The sequence below is a fragment of the Astyanax mexicanus genome, chromosome 3, assembly GCF_023375975.1.
Source record: "Astyanax mexicanus isolate ESR-SI-001 chromosome 3, AstMex3_surface, whole genome shotgun sequence".
NCBI lineage: Eukaryota > Metazoa > Chordata > Actinopteri > Characiformes > Acestrorhamphidae > Astyanax > Astyanax mexicanus.
Genome location: NC_064410.1, coordinates 35,571,142 through 35,589,156, shown reverse-complemented (window position 1 = coordinate 35,589,156; position 18,015 = coordinate 35,571,142). Strand labels below are relative to the sequence as shown.

Sequence of the window (18,015 nt, the reverse complement as noted above, 5' to 3'; positions counted from 1 at the left end):
TTGAATTTAAATTAAATTCTGTGGTCTAGTTGGGCATAAAGTTAGTCCTAGACAAAAATACACAAATAAATACTTTCTCTGATTGACCATTAGCCAACAGATGTTCTAGAAACTCCCTGTTTGTGTTAAACAGTTATTTCAAAACATTTATTTCAGCTACCTAAACCTACAAGTGATGGCAGAAGACCATTAATTCAGCTTTAGTATTTAAGGGACACAAATGGTGTCCCTTAAATAAGTGTTTGGCCTCCACAATCTTCTGACCTAAACCCAACTGAGATGATGATGTGGGATGAGCTGGAGCTTCACAGCATGAAGGAAAAGCAGCAACTATTGTTTAGCACCTCCAGGAACTCCTTCAAGGCGCTGAGAAAACTATTCCAGGTCACTTTACCTCATGAAGACACTGAGATTAAAATACCAAGAGTGTGCAGATCTGTCATCAACGCTAAATGTGCTTCTTAGAAGAATCTAAAGTATAAATATATATTTATGTGTTCCTGTAGAGCTTTAATATAATTGTCAATATTAAATTTCCAATATAAAAATAATTAAAAGAAAGAAAACATTGAAAGAGAAGAGGTGTGTAAACGGTACTGTATAAGTATATTTAAAAAATAATAATAATAAGAGAAGTAGGACTTTCCAAAGGCTGTTTTTGAAACATTACTTGTAGTTCTAGTGTTTTGAAATGTTTTGCTTTAAAAGCAGTAAAGGTAAAGCTAATTAACTTGGTTTTAAGTATCTATTTCTCCCTCCGTCTAGAAGCTTTTTTATTTCATGCTCATCCTGAACTAATGCCTGTTTCAAACAATCCATTGGCTCCTTATCAGCCAATCGTAGGGTCTAGCTTAATCCAGCCTAATTATTATTCATTCTGTCCGCCAATCAACTAAGCGCTTGTGGTCTGAAACTCCGCCCCCGTCCCTCAGCTACTGCTTGTCATTTGGAGCGCCGTAAAGCTGCAGGGGTGTTCAGACTGTCGACTCGGGATTACTTTTTTCTTCTGTTTAAACTTTTTTCTCCTCTCAAATCGTGCCTTTCTCACCCTAAAGAGGAGTATCGCTTATAACTTCTCATGAAGTTGTTTGTCACATCGGCAATGCAGAAAACGTGAAAAGAGCACTTTTTTGTGTATTTTTCTTTCCTTTTTTTGCGGAGAAGCGAGGCATAGACAGCCAGGAAAATGTAGCTTGTTAGTTAGCTTCTTTTATCTTTAAGTTTTAACAACTGCAGTTAAAGCAGAAGTTGATGTTATATATTTGTTCTATATAATTGTAACCTATATACATATATACATTTAGTTATAATAATACATGTGATCACACGCTGGAGCTGGTTGGAATAGTATAGTGTAGTGACAATAGTATAGTGACAATTATGTCTGCAGCATCATCATCATCACCATCTCCATCATCATCTGCCAGCTCGGCTCAACTCGATCTTCTTCATCATCATCAGCATCATCATCATCATCAACAACACCACCACCGGGCCAAGCGCAGCACCACCGGCTCCCCCTCCAATCCTTCATCATCATCGTTATCATCATCTCCATCATCATCATCATCCTCATCCACCAACAGCAGCCGCTTACAGCCCATCCGCGCCACGGTGCCCTACCAGCTCCTACGTGCAAACCAGCCCAGCCCAACCCGATCCCCTTCCTCCTCCTCCTCCTCCTCCTCCTCCTCTTCCTCCTCCTCCTCCACCTCCATCTCACTCGGTAACACCACAGCACCGAAATCCTCCAGCTCCGTTCCCGCCAGCTCCAGCCCGAACCCGGCCGGACCAGGCGCCGCGGAACCCGGGCTAAACCCGCGGCTCAGCCGCTCTCCACCTGAGCACCAGCGGGGCTCACCTGAGGAGGGACGTCCTGCCTCACCTACATTTAGAGGTACATAAACATTGAGAGCTAAACTATATATATATATATATATATATATATATATATATATATATATATATATATATATATATATATATATATATATATATATATATAGGTTAGATAGCTTAACTTGTTTATTTTACTGTGACTATTACTATGTTGTTGCTATTTTGTTTGTTTTTACTGTAAAGGAGAATCTTCATCAGCATTAACTAGCTTTAGTCTTAGTCTCTCTCTTGTTTTAACTGGGTCACAGTGTTGGCGGAGGTTGTTTTTCTACGCCTGAATGACAACAATCCTAGGTTATAGGTTATATCTGTAGCTAGTCAAATATTTAAAGAAAATGGGACACCGGTGTTCTGTCGAGTTGTGCTACCCATCGATTTGTGCTACTTACCGGCTCTGCGCATGCGGCCAACTCTCATTTTTACTGCTTTCATGTGTTTTATAATAATTTGATAATTTGTTGTTTTTTGTTTCCCTCGGGTGCATTGTACAAGCTGGACTCACTGTCACAGTTTGCTTGAGTGTTACAAATGTAGAAAAATTAGAATAAAAATAGAGTAAATAAAACAAACCAAAAACGATTTCTAATTACCTAATATATTTAATATAAATATTAACTTTATCTTGATACAGTGATTAGGCCATTCAAATTTCATACCGAGACTTGTACTGCGAGCATGTTGTAATAATTTGTATTTTACCTTCAAATATACACTAGGGTAGCATAGTTTGACAAGGTTGCTAAAATCGACAGAACACCGGAGCATCTGTTTATCCGGGGAAATGTTGGAAATATTCTCATTCTAGCGTATCGTGGCTAACCTAGCTAGATTTATAGCGTTATAGTTACATTCTAACCTAATATCTGTTTGGTTGACAATTTAATCTTTCTCTCTGTTATAATGATATTTGCTGACTGGTTTATGACTAGCTTAGCTAAGTTACGAGGCTAATTTAACTAAACGGCGTTTAATCCACCAATATAGACGTGAAACGTTGACACTGAGTGTCGACTGTCTGTAGCTATGAATTGTCATTTAAACAGCTAAAAGCTACGTCTGTGCTTTCTGTATCATATTGGGATACGAGTTAGCTTAGCTTAGCTAGCCAGCCATCCAATTCAAACCTCCTATTTGCATTTGCTAAGGCTAGCAAGCCTGCCTTAGCCATGTAAACATATTAGCGTTAGCTAACCTAGCTCCCCTAGCTAATAATGTTTAAAAACGTATTTTGTTTTATCATGTGAAGATACATATCTAGCTTACATTTCTTCACATCTCATGGGTGGGTGTAAGAGGGTGCCTGGCTGGTCAGGAGGGAGAGGACCAGGGCGCCCCTGTTTACAGACAGAAAGATGGAGGGGTTCGTTAGAGCAGAAGGCCTGGTTACAGTTTAGATATATGATGATATATGATGCTGAATATTTCATGCATTTCTCACTGAAATCTTCTGAGTGTGTGTTTTATATCTGAGATGCAGCAAGACTCTCTTTTAGGGGTTGTCATGGTCTTTACAGTGGTCTATAGGAGAGTACAGAGAAGAATCTAGCCTAGTAGTTAGCTACTGTAACTACATACTAAACCAGGCCCAGCTGTTTTGGAACAGTGCTTGTTTGGTAAACCTGCTGGTGTGATTAAGTGAACCGCATGCATTGCTGTGATATTATCATCCAATAATTCCAGTATTGGTCTTCAGGTATTTTCATGGCACATTTCCAGGTGCAAGTGGCTGCCATTGATGCTCACCTTTTTAAAGTCAACCTTTTTAACATAGTACAAATTATGTTCCAGGTTGTATGGTTACAAGGTGTATATTATAAATCTATTTAGTCCATATATGAAGCTACAAAAATCCCTTGTAAACTCATTCATTCATTCATTCATCCATCCATTCATTAGTTTTAATCTAAATTTATGTTTAACATATTTACATATACAGCTCTGAAAAAAACAATGAGCTTCTTTGATTTTACCAAATTAAAAACCATCTGGAATATAATCAAGCCATCAAACCAAGCTGAACGGCTTGAATTTTTGCACCAGGAGTGGCATAAAGTTATCCAATAGCAGTGTGTAAAACTGGTGGAAGAAAACATGCCAAGATGCATGAAAGCCAGGGTAATAACCGGGGTTATTCCACCAAAAATTGACTTATGAACTCTTAAGACTTTATGAGTATGAACTTTTTTTAAGGTCTGAAAGTACTGCATCTTTTTTTGCTATTTCAGCCTTTTTGCATTTTCTGCAAATAAATGCTCTAAATGACAATATTTGTATTTGGAAATTGGGAGAAACATTGTCATTAGTTAATAGAATAAAACAACAATGTTTATTTTACTCAAACATATACCTATAAATAGAAAAATCAGAGAAACTAATTGAGAAACTGAAGTGGTCTCTTTTTTTTTCCAAAGCTGTATATCTTCGCTGTCCAATCAAAAACAAGTATCTCAATTTTTGATGATTTTTAGTTTACTACATAATCTGAACACACAAACAATTTTCCAAAATGACTTGAAATAAAGCAGTAACGAGAGATACAAAATTACTGTTAACTCATACTCTTTCTACCAAATGTGGTGACCTTTGCTATTTCTATACTCTGTTATTTATATTTAATTTCATTACCATGAACCAGCACATGAGAAAAAAATAATATTAACCAGTTATATAAGGTTTCACTTTGCCTTAACACCACCGCCCCGCCATCTGGTGTCTTAGCTAGCTACATTGGGCTACATATGGAAAACGCATTATGGGTTTCAACTCCAGACATTATGATGTTATTTATGAGTGAAGCTGCATGATTGAACTTAGCCAATAATGGCAGGAACGTCCATATTATTAAGAGATTCCCACCATAAAAGTCTGGAGTCTGCTCCGAGTACCAACTACAAGTCTGTAAACCATTCTACCAGTAAAGCGTTTCTAATGTGTATTGATTTGCATGAATATAATGACACTTTTCTTGCTTAGCCTAATGGTATTCCCCTTCTTGGTTCTCCTGTTCTCTGAGACTCTCAGAGAACGTGATCTCTCTTGAGCCAAGGGGGTGTTCCTTTTCCATGTCCAGCTGGAGCGCTTAGATGCGTGTTTATGTAGTAAAATTGAGGAGTGACCATTGAACCAGTTTTGCTGTAATTAGGTAAGCCCTTCCTTCCAGTTTTTAAAATCTTCACCGTATTGCAGTGCAGGCTTTAAAATGGGGCCTTTGTATTGGTAGTTCATTACTTAAGGCCCAGCATTGCTGGGTGAGTGTTTTCTTCCCACAGAATACAGACTAGATTTGATTTACTTTGGCTGTTTTGATGCAAACCTGCTGTTCTGCACTGAGGGCTCAAATTTGGTGACTTTGCTTGATCACATTTAAGAAAAGCTTTAGAACTGCAGCTGAATTTTGATTATATATTGCAAGGAATGCTACTTAGCCAATGGCTAATATAATCTTCAGCCTCTTAATGGTTAGCTGAAACCTATCCTGTGTTGTGTGCATTTTAGGCACTTTTTACCTGCAAATTAAGCTAAGCTTACTAAGACTTCTGTTAAGTTATGTAAAGCTAAGTTAAGTAAAGAAAACTGTAATTCTTAAAAAAAAAAAACATTCATTTACAGTAAGCTTAGATTTCCAGATTTCCACACCAGCTGCAGCATTAGCAATAGTGGCTAACTGCTAGCGCTATGCCGCTTGACAGCACTACACTGAGTAACCCTTAGTGTTTCGATAAGCCAGGGCAATATTAGCTAGGGATTTGTCTCAACAAGCCTGTTTTAGCACAGTAAACATGCAGGTTACAGTCTGATATACTCACCTCTGAACAGCGAAGGAGCTAGCGCTTGGAGCAGTTAGCAGCTAACGCTGCTCCAGCAGCGGTAGCTGGGTTAGCAGCAGGTTACAGGCCAATAATACTCACCTCTGAATGCCAAAAGAGCTTGCGCTGTCTGGTAAAATTCATACATAAGGCACACCCGATTATAAGGCACACTGACGTTTTTTAGGGAAATTAAAAGATTTGAAGTGCACTTTATAGTGCGAAAAATACGGTATCTATAGCAATCAATCGTGCATAATCAAACCTGAAATGTAGTGTGAGGCACTGATATATTTGTAGCTTTCTGGCTAGGTTAACATTAGCTAGTAGATTACAGATCCAAAGCCAGATGTTTAATTTCATTTTTTAATTTTCTACCCTACACATCAGTCCATCCAGGTGTCTCTCAGATTTTTGTAATTATTACCTAAATTTGGTGTCTGTGGTACTAAGTTAGCCATAAGCTAACTTCACAAGAGTGAAGCTTTCTGTATGCAGTGAATAAACATTCCATGCCAAACTGTTTTTGTCTGGAAATAATACTGAAATGGTTGCTTTCTGTACGCAAAAACATTCAGCCTTACAGTGGAAAGGAATCTATTGATGCTTGGCATCCATATCACCTTGCTTTAGAGTATAACATTTTGAGCAGCTTTCTTTTAGACTGCTAACGCTCAAAAACCAAAGAAGCATAAGAAATCTTAAACAAAGCAATTTACATCTGAGGCAAATATAGTGTTAGACGTTTTGCTCAAGGACTCTTTTTGGTGTAATGTGTTGTGCTTCTCTAGCGGGGAATCCAACCACAATTCTGCCACAAGGATGTATTACCACTTCATAAATCACCAATGTGGAGCACTACTTTTTGGATAAAAAACAAACACTCCTTGCTGTAAGAACTGAGAAGCGTGTAAAACATGTAGGCATGACTGATTTGATTAATTATCTCATACATATTGCTGATACCTGTTGAGGTCATGGCTTGATGCCTTTTCAGGAAAACTTATGCCACATTTTTTGTCTTTCAAGATGAAATTGCTTTTCTAAAATCCACCACAATTAAAACTCTGTTGTGAAACTCTGTGATTTCCTGTGCAGAATTGCCCTTTTTGGAGCTTACAGTGTTACAGTGAGGTCTTTTCTAGATATGCTAAGTTCAGTGCTCATTGTACTGGGCTGAGTGATGTACTTTTGAGAGGGGTATCTGATTAGTGCTGTTAAAAGTCTTTGCTCAGCTTCTTTCAAAAGGAACATTAGTTGGACAGGAGGTGTGTATCTAGAATCTGCAGTGTATCTAGAATAAGGAACTGCAATGTCTAATGGATGATCAGACACACACAACACTGCTTAATTGTAAGCCAATTACAAATTGATATGAAAATCAGTAGAAACTGATACATAAAAGACTGATTCTTCCTTCTCTTCTTAAAATAATAATGGTAAACACATTGGAAACATCATATTATGCTGCACCTGTTAGCGTAGTATGCTCACAGCTGATTTCAGTTATTTTTGCGCCACCACTGCTGAGCACTGTTAATACATGCATGTCCCCTTATCCCTTTCAGACCTGAATTATATTCCAGTGAACAAAAGTAAAATAAACATAATGAAAAGTCTTCTAAATCAAGGCAAGGGCAAGGCTAAACTACTGTTTCAATGGCTTGTAAACTTGTTAATTGGCTGGTTAATGATCTAGGCTGATAGATAACAGGTCTTAATTAGTGTTACGTGCAACAAAACCTTAAAAATGGATGCAGGGTCTGAAAGGGTCTGGGAATACAATATACGTAAATTGTTATCCAAAAACCACATAAATTAACTGTTAGCACAAAGTGTGGATTATGTTGCATTGTTTGCTGAATAATATGAATATTCTATATAATATCCTAAAAACAACCAACAAAACCTAATTTACTATCTTAAAATTGTTTAGGATGTGGCTTGCACACATTGAAACATGACATATTTTGTAAAATGTTGGAGGGTCCGTTTACACAAAGTGTAATATATATATACACAGTTATACAGGGTGATAACAATGAACCCAGTAGTGTAATGGGCAGCGCTACTTTACAAGAGATGGCTCATGGGCTCTGTGGTGTTGTTTGCTTTAATTGCTTTCAGACGTCATAAAAAGCAGAGTATGTTCGTGGCCACGCTCGGCCGACACTGGAAAGGTCCCATAGAAAGCTGCAGATGCAGAGCCTCGGACGTGGGTTACATTCCATCACATGACCTTTCCTGAAACTTTAAGAGGTGACCTCATCCGTAATGCCAGACGCACCCCATCAACCAGCTCTCCCACACAGTCAATACCTTTCATTCACAGCTCCCCCGGGCACTGTGCAGCGCTCGGCTGGTGAGGGACGGCGGAAAGCGCTTTGGTTCATCCTGATTTGTTTGCAAACACATTCATTTCTCAACACATCATTGCAAGTGTGTTTACTTGGCTTGCCATCTGTTTCGCAGTTCTCTTACAGTCATCTGCGTTGCTGAAATATGCTCAGTACACAGTGTAAAGGGTGTGTACATTTTTCCCTCCCCAGTGTTTGTCTTCGCTTTGGTGAGACTTCTGGTTAACCTGAATTCCCCTGTAAGCAAATTTCCTCCCAGTAGATGTGACTTCGTCTGGTGAGGATTCAGCTTTGAGCCAACATTTATCCCATCTGAGAAAGAGGACTTGTTTGATCATATGTGAGGTGTTGTTCATCAACAAGAAGAGATGATTCAGTATTATTGTTTTGCAGAAATGAGAAGAAAAGTATGAGGCATTTTACAGTGTTGAGTCTGTAATCCTTGCTCTGATGACTGAGAGGAATTTAAAATACTGTTTCTTGCCAGTTTATTCTTGCATAACTACTTTATCATGGATACCTATTATTAACTTGTGGAAAACTGATATTGCCAAAGGCCCCAGTATGCAACAATAAAAGATTCCAGCGTTCCAGTTTAAAAATGACGGTATTAATGGAGAGCATAAAAATACAAAAAACATAAATCTGAAAGTATATAAATTTTGTTGGAGTAATAAATCCTTAAATGGTGTTGGTATAGGTTAGTGTTGCTCTCTTCTCATTGTGTCATCTCAGTATGAGCTGTGTTAGCAAAATGTAGGAATTGTAGCCGGATAGCTTTTAGCCTAGCCCCGACTTTCATCCCTGAGTACAGGCAGAGACCTTATTATTGAGGGGACAAGCCCCTGATTGCTGCATGAATGGGAGCTTGCTGGTTGTACAGAATGTGGGGGAAAAGTCAACATGCTAGTGGGAAGCCCCCCTTCGTTTTGGAGATCTGCTCAGACGCAATAACCAAAAACAAGCTGAAAATTCAAGTTTTGTGCATTATTGAGATGAAGGATTTAAAATATGTTTCTGACATGGTAATCTGATGTTCGGTTTCCAGTATTTTGGTCTCACCCCATTTAAACAAATGATTACAAAGCTGCTGAGTGAGCTGATTAGCTTTGATACAGCTCATACAGTGAGTAGCTATTAGCGCAGCAACACAGAACAGTTTTTCAGTGGTTTTCAGTTCCACAGCATTATACAATGTAGTATAATATAACAACATTAATAAGTGGCACAGGTTAGTCACAGTGCTAACAGGCACAGCAGCTGGGCTTAACAGAGTACCACAGGGCAGCCACAATGCTAACAGGCATAGTAGCCGGCAGAGTGAAGCAAGTTAGTGTTTGCTTTTAAATGTGGAAATGCTGCATAATAAGAATGAAATTAATAAATAAATAAATAAATACCAAAGCAGAAGTGAAGCTAATGGCATACAATTGATTTGGCCTGGTGCATTATCATACTTTGTGCATCTCTCTCTCTCTCTGTCTCTCTCTCTCTCTCTCTCTCTCTTTCTCTCATACACACACACAATTACATACACACTCTCTACTGTCTAAAATATACTGGGAGAACCTCACTGACCCACACACTGGTGTTTCTTAATAGATTCAAGATGGCTTGGTTCAGGAGGTGTTAAATACAGACTGCTTAAGCACGATTTAGAAAGCAAGCTGACTTAAAACGCCTCCATTACATAACCACGGCTGTCACACTGCACGTGTTACACAAAAGGGGAAATTTTGGACTATACTTTGCAGTCTGATGCAGCTGAAGATGGTGGCTGTGGTGGTCTTACAGTGTGCATTTTAAAATAAATGTGCTAATGTGCTACTTTACTAATGGATTCCTGTAGTGTTGCTATAGAAAAAAAACATGTTTCTGCATAGGCTTGTGAAGTGTGAAGAACATATTAAATTGCCACAGAACATTTGTATTATTATTTTGCATACTTTAACTTTTTAAAGTGGTTCTTCACTCTTTCATATCTTTCATCAGATTCAACATAGATTCTACATAGAACCAAACCTTCTAAAGCATTACTTTCTAGCACCTTTACTTTTAAGATTCAGCATACTTTTGCACAGGAGTACAACGGAATTGAATCTCTGCATTTAACCCATTTGTGGCAATGAGCACACACAATTACACTAGTGAATTGGGACTTAAGACGCATCCAGAATGCAGGAAGTACACCTTAATGATACGCTATATAGAACAGTTTCCAAAAGTTTCAATAAAGAACCCTTTTTTTACCAGGCAAAGAACAATTTTATGCATCCAAATGTTAGAACAGTCTGGTTGGGGAATCTGTTAACATGAATATTCATGAATATACAGCTCTGGAAAAAAATAAGAGACCACTTAAAATGATGAGTTTCTTTAATTTACCCACCTCTGGATTATAATCAAGTGAAAGATGAATGATCACAAGCCATCAAATCAAACTAAACTGCTTGAATTTCTGCACCAGGAGTGGCATACAGTATCCAAAAGCAGTGTGTTAGACTGGTGGAGAACATGCCAAGATGCATGAAAACTGTGATAAAAACCAGGGTTATTCCACCAATTATTGATTTCTGAACTTCTAAAACTTTATGAATATGAACTTGTTTTCTTTGCATTATTTGAGGTCTGAAAGCTCTGCATCCTTTTTATTATTTTAGCCATTTCTCACTTTCTGCAAATTAATGCTCTAAATGACAATATTTTTATGTGGAATTTGAGAGAAATGTTGTCCGTAGTTTATAGAATAAAACAACAATGTTTATTTTACTCAAACATCTACCTATAAATAGCAAAATCAGAGAAACTGATTCAGAAACTGAGGTGCTCTCTTAATTCTTTCCAGAGCTGTATGACCATTTCTGACTGTGGCCTTTGTTATCAGTTCCGTTAGACCTGCATTTTTGCAGCTCTTGCCGAGCTGTCAGTTGGAGGCTATTTTTTTGTATCTTGTGGTTTTATGTATATGCTGTTTCACAAGTGTAGCTGAACGGTGCCGATAGCTCTTTTATCTGTAGAGTAATTACATTGTGGGAGCGGGAGCAGCAGCATGACCCTGCACTGAACTGTTATCACACCCACTCCGGGGGTGGGAGGGGTGTAAAGGATTAGGACAGAGTAGCTGGCCTACATCCTCCATCCTCCAGTGACATAACTCCAGTTCAGAAAACAGCCAGTTCCTATAGCCTTTTCTTGTGATTGTTAACTTTTAGGAATATGTCAGACTAATATGGAAAATATTGTTCCAGGACCAAACTCATGGTCTACCAATGAAACAGCTCTACTTTCTGGGAGCCACACTAGGTAAGCTAATGCTAGTACCGGTATTAAATCTATAAGCAAGTGCAAAAAAGTTCGAATCCAGTCCAATCCTTATCAGACATATTGAAACACTACACACTCCCACTGTGTAATTTGGCTTTGTTGGCTGTATGTTTAAACCATTTAAGCATTTTAAGATATTTAAGACGATTTAAACTTAACTTAAAGGTGAAGAGCTATAGCTAGAAACAGCTAATTTTTAAGTGCTGGAAGTTCTTCATCCTTCTGAAGAGCATAAGTAAATATTCACAGTTTTTTTTTGTTAGATAGAGATTTCTTGGAACCTAAAAGGGCTACAAGTTGGATGCAAAGTTGGCAACCTTTCTTCTGAACAGGTAATCACTGAGCTTCAGCTAATTTACTACCACTAGTAGGGAGGAGCATTGAGGCTGCAATGATTAGTCTGTATCATAGACAATGTTGATTATTTAACTTTTAATTAAATTATTTAAATTACAAATTTCATTGTCAACTAATTGTTTATTTGTAATAGTACTTACTAACATATTTACTCACTGAATATCATTACTTCCCACGTTTAAACAACATCTAGACATATAAATGCCTTTTAAATCTCATGTTCAGCCGGTTTTATCGAAAAATAATCATCATATTAACCGACTACTAAAATAATCATTAGTTGCAGCCCTAATTTTAAGTGAGAATTGAAGATGGGTAAAGTGATCTAGACTAGTGCACGCTGATCCCAATAAGTTACACTGTGCTAATATGAACTGTTATCAGTCACACAGTGAATGAGTAGACATTACATTAGCCAAATTACAAATATGACAAATTGTATTGCGAGTTTCGATACAACTTCTCAGTTCAATAGTATTAGAAAGGCATTGAACAGTACATTACATTTAACAGCTTAGAACAAATAAGTCAGTACTGACAAAGTGTCACTTGTAATTAAACTGCATTAAATATAAGCAAGACCGCAATGCAAAGACACTATCTGTCCTCTGAAAATACTGCTTCCTCTTTACGTCCAAATTGGGTATTAGGAGGAAAAGCACACTACCCATCTGCACAGACTAGCTTGGGGCTAAACGTGTAGCCTGTGGGTTTGGCATTACTATAAAACTGTATTATTAAACATTAATATATTCACATATGGCATATTTTCAGACACTTCTGAAACTGACTAATTTATCTGATTGAGGTAAAGTGCTGTGTTGTTCTGACTTGTGAATTTTATGACTCAATACATTTAATTACACTGGCATACATATTTTTAAAATTATTTTTTTTAATAATTTTTTTTTTATTATTTTAAAAATTATTTTTAAAAAATGTTAAAAACTTAATAAAATGTAAAGTTGTATGTGGCACACTCTTAATCTCCATATTGCTTGGTTCTCCCAGTTTTAGCTTATCCTTATTTATCCACTTCACTTATGTCCCTATGTACAAAATAAAATGCATACAAACAAGATATAAACTTAGTTATTTGGCAAAGCAGACAAATAATTGCAGAGGCATAAACTCATGCCTAACATGAATATTGTACTCTCTTTCTGTTATTTACTGACATTTACTGAAATGAATAAAACCACCGAAAACGTCAGTACTGTTTTATCTCTTTGGTTTGTGCTTTTTTTTGTGTGTGACTTTGTACAGGAATGAGTATTAAAGCTATTTCAGCTGTCATTTCAGTGGTAACAACAGGATGTCACACTCCCAGAGGAATATATTTGCGATGGGTTTCTCTTTTTTTATGTCAGATTTGCAGAAGCGATACTTGTATTGATCTTGTGCAGACCGCATTTGAATATGGCTGTTTATAAAGCTTCTTTTATTTGAACCTGGCGAAGCGTGCAGATGTTCAGCCGGGGAAAGAGAAAGCATGCATTGATGCACTTACAGTAATGTAAAATATAGACGCTGGGCCTGTACCGATGGTTCTGATCAATAGTGGGCTGTGCTGTGTGGTGAGCTGCACTGTTCGCTGTGTGAAGTTGGTCAGAATGAATGAGTTTAGTCTGCTGTTTCCCGGACTGTTGACATGACTTCACGGTGAAGTTTGAGATTTCGTTGTTTGTTGCTATGGGTGTTATTGCTGCCTGCCCTAATTAGCATGCTGCGGCGAGCACAGCTTTCCAGGGACAGGGAGTTGTCAGCCTCTACAAACATGGAGCCATATTTGTGTCAGCATGTCTCCTGGTGCCAGTATTGATTAGTTTGATGAGCCTTGTGATCGGGGCTAATTGTTTTCTTCTTTACCTTAGTTTTTTTTGTGTTTTCTCATTTTTCAAATGCAGCTGCCGACTGTAGCCATGATCATAGTAGGCTTCTGTTGGTAAACTCTGACATGTGAATCCAGCCCACATCCAATATCACTGCAGCTCTGTGGGAGGCTTATTGTAGGGGCTTATTACTCACAGGAAGCTGCAGTTCTTTGTTCAGCCGCTGGTGCATGGATGCAAACCCTCAAAAAGCTAAATCAGCATTTTTTTTTCCTTTTTTTGTTGACTTACCTGACTTGTATGTTTTGTAGAATGAGTTTTAGTTTGATCTAATCAAAAATAGCAGGTGAGAAAAGTGATGCAAACCACGATCCGTCTAATAGGAGTGGTCAATATTAAGTGAAGCACTGTTCAGTTTGTTTGCAGTGTGACAACTTCTGGACTTTTGGACCCCAATACAGAAAATTGAGGCAGGCTTTCCTTGCCACTCAGCAATCGAAGAAGAAAATCAATCAGTGTTGTGCCAAAATCCAACTTACCTTTGTGTGCATGCATGTTGGGCAGCAGTGTGGGCATAACAGATTAAGCTGGTAATTATTATATCCAGACTTCCCAAGTCTCCCAGAAGTCGCGGAAGTCTACGGCATATCAATAACGTCTCCCTAAGGCCCAGATAAAATCTCCGGGAATCTATATATCGTGCTCCAAGTCTGGGTCCAGGTCCGGAGGTACCTCCCTGAAATTAACTTTTGCAACTTGGGATGTCTGCTGTATCTACTGTAACTGCAGATTAACCCTTATTTATAAATCCGCGCGGGAGGCAGAATTCGGCACAAGTCCTGTAAAGGGTACTCATCCAATTTACAACATTCTACAAACCAATCAGTATACAGTATAGAGAGACACGGCCTAAATTGATGATGGCAACTGGATGTAGAAGGGTCCTTTAAACCGCTCACTAAACTGCAGTGTGAAACCAAACATGACTGGACTAAATGTATGCACTGTAACTCAGCTATGAAAAGTCCCTTAGACCCATTGTAGTGAGCCTGTGAAGAACAACCAGTCTAAATTAATTGTGTTAATAGTGTGATTATAGAAAAAAATCATAATCTAGTCAGTACTCTAGTCATTACTCTTAGACATGTCTTCTTAATAAGCTCAGCATTCCTCTTCAGTAAATAGGCAGAGTTCTGTTCTGCTGCACAGCACATCATACTTTTTCTCTGTAAACATAAGACTAACAGACAGACTGCCGAAGAGCAGAGCGTGTATCAGCGTCCCTCAGCGCTAAACCGGCCGAGCGAGTTGGAGCCCCGTGAAGACGTTACTGTGTTTTTGAGGGGAAAAGTTCACATTTGCATATCCCCTGTATCTTAGTTACTTTTTGTTTCCTCGTGTGAAACGCTCTCCGGAGCCCAACAGGACCCCGACTGTGCTGGATGTTTTACAACAGCGTCTGTGTTTCCTGCTTTCCAAATCAGCTTCCACATTTGCAACTTTGATGTTGTTGCATTTTACACGTTCTCCACTCGTGCTAGCTGTGTTATTGGAGCTTTATGGTGAACCGGTTTGCCTGTGGCAGCTTCGGAGTTCCAGAAAGAATCAGATTCTCTTTGGAAAGGAAGTGTTTTTGATTATGATTGAAATGAGTAGAAGCTGAATGTGTGCCTTGTGTTGTTCGTGTTTACGTGGGATTGTTTGTACTGTACACACAGAGGACATTCATGCACACTAGGAGCTTAACTAGGAGCATATTATTACTGTCCTGCAAAATCACAAAAAAATTGTGTTATATAGAAATGTCATAATTAATGGACCAATAGAGATGCTCCAAAATTACTGGAATAAAATGACTTTACACAGACTTACATTAAAGATTAAAAAAAACTGTAAAGTTATCATTTTGTAAATGCTAGGTCAAATAACAACAATGTGTTTTGATGTCTGATGCTATTTTTGATCCTGAGGGCATGTACAGTTTACATTTTTGATCTGTTTGGGGAAAAAAAAAAATCAGTATTTTTTTTTGTTTTAGAATTGCACATATACTCAAATCTGTTGACAATGTCAAGACAGGGGCATTTGTTTTCAAGTCAGCCATCCTAACTATAAAATGCTAAAGAAAACTCTGTATATGTTTTCAGTAGGCGTGATCTATTGCAATGGCTATAAAAATGAATAGATACTGTTATTTTTCTTACTATAAGGCACACTAATTTCCCCCAAATTGACAGTGCGCATTATAATCAGGTGCACCTTATGTATGAATTTTAACAGTCAGGTTTTAAGGAGCAGTAGTTGTAAGTCACTCCGCTGAAGTACAGTGCTATACAGGAGTTTCAGTGAACTTTCTCCAGCACCCAGGCTGAAGGAGTATTAGCATTAGCTGCTAACCACAGCACTAGCTCTTCCAGCACTCAGAGGTGAGTATATTGGACTGTAGCCTGCACATTTATGGTGTTAAAACAAGCTACGTGGGACGAACCGCTAGCTGATAGCGCCCTGGGTTACAAGAACACTCAGGGTTCCTCAGTGTGGCGCTGTTTGGCAGCATTTACAGTTGCTAGCACTGCTGCTAACTGTGCTAAAATACTGGAAATCTAAGCTTACTGTAAGTAAATAAAAGCACTTTCCTTGCCCAAATAATCGGTTTCAGGAGAGAAATCTGTGTAGATTAACATCCAGTGTTCATTTGACTTTGAATAGAAAAGAAAAGAAAATGTTTTTTAAGAATTACATTGCAATCATATCCTCAAGCAATGCTCCAAAATCTTGAATATAAGAGCCACATTTAAAATACTGTTGGTTTAGGAAGAAGCAGGTGTCCAAATAATTTTGTTCATAAAACATACACTAAATTTGAAGTATTCACTATTTTTTTCTGCCGGGTTTGTATTAAACCCACATGTGGATTGTGCTGAGTCTGACATGCCATTTTCACACCTGTCAGGAAACAAGCTCTACCTCTGAGGTGCTTTGTTACAGTTTAGCCATTGAAAAAGTGTATAATTTTTTTATTCGAGGCATGAGCACCCACACCATTAAATGCCAAAGACCATCCAGCACTCTGCCCACCCACGCTCTCTCTCTGTTCACCCGGGCAGTGATCTACTTAAATGTCACCTATCTCACATATGGTACTAGTAGAGTATAAAAGCCTACTTTCAGTGCTGCAGAGGGGAAAAACCTGTGTGAAAGACATTTTCATTTAAAGCACCCAGTTCACTGGAAATTAAATCAGTTTTATTTAAAATAGCCTTCATTGTTGTAAACACTGAAACATTGTTCGTTTTTAAATGCACAGTTCATTTCCCTGTCTGTTCAGTTCGTGTATGGAAACTAGACTTCAAAAACACTTGTTTTGTAGTTTGTAGAGTAAGGCAGAAATCCACAGTAAACACACACACACCAAACTACATCTTAACCTGGAAAAAACAAGTGCAGACTAGTTGAGTGCCGATAAACCTCTGAGAACTAATTTATAAACTAATTTGGAATCTTTAAATATTGTTTTCCCATTGGTATCAGGAATATCAAGAAAAGTTTTTATACATTACATTTTTATTTGTCCATATTGTACACCCAGCCAATATATTCTTACAGCTCAAATAACCCCAAACAATTGTTTCAGGTTAAGAAAGGCAGGAATGCTTTTCTTAAAGAGAAACATGAGATGTGGGTGCTTTAAAGGTAAAATAGTCTCTCTCTCTCTCTCTTTCTCTCTTTCTCTGCCTCTCTCTCTCTCTCTGACTCGAGACTCGCGCACTCTCACTCGCTCTTGTCCCCTACTGTGAGGGTTAGTCTCCTGTACTCTGCTCCGAGGGCTTTTGGCAGGAACTTGCGGTCCTCTCTCCATCTGCTCTCAGGAAACCATAAAGGAAAAAAAAAAGATGTCCAGTGCCAAAGTCTGTGGTACCAAATGCCATCCGCATTCAGGCCTCCCCACTGTGAAGCACTTCAGGCCAGTTGGACAGAAAGCCAATCCAACCTCAACCACCTTATGTGTAACAAACACGTCACATGATGCAGCACTACACCTCTCTCACCCTCCCTCAGTGTGGCCTGGATGTACAGTGTGCTGGAAGACTATCTGGAGCTGCTGCTGCTGCTGCTGCAGTGTTTTTTTTTCTGCTACTGATTAAAGTTAAACAGGGCTCATTTTCTGACATAAAGCTGTAAACAAACCTGACACACACTGAAGTGTGGTGGATGTTTCAGTGAACTGCACAGCGTAACTAAGCCAGCAAAAAATAGAATAATACGCCAGATTGAGGATGTGTGTTAGTGACTCACAGCTCTTTATACAAATACGTGATTTATGGTTGAGGTATCGTTGTATGTAAAGTCTTGCTCTTTCTTGTCAGAAAGAAGAAACAAAAACTATGCTAATCACTCAATAGTTTCACAATTACACATTGATATATTAAAAGAGTAGTA

At 38.3% G+C, this 18,015-nt stretch overlaps 1 protein-coding gene across 4 annotated transcripts in view; it reads left to right on the top strand.

Moving 5' to 3' along the window:
• Nucleotides 1-952: 952 nt before the first annotated feature.
• Nucleotides 953-18,015, top strand: part of glcci1a (glucocorticoid induced 1a) — a 62,027-nt gene continuing 44,964 nt past the window's right edge. For all 4 annotated transcript variants that reach the window (XM_049476423.1, XM_049476422.1, XM_007236456.3 and 1 more), the window contains exon 1: nucleotides 953-1,897. In XM_049476423.1, the coding sequence (XP_049332380.1) occupies nucleotides 1,381-1,897 (517 nt within the window). In that variant the 5' untranslated portion in view covers nucleotides 953-1,380. The remainder of the gene's footprint in view (nucleotides 1,898-18,015) is intronic.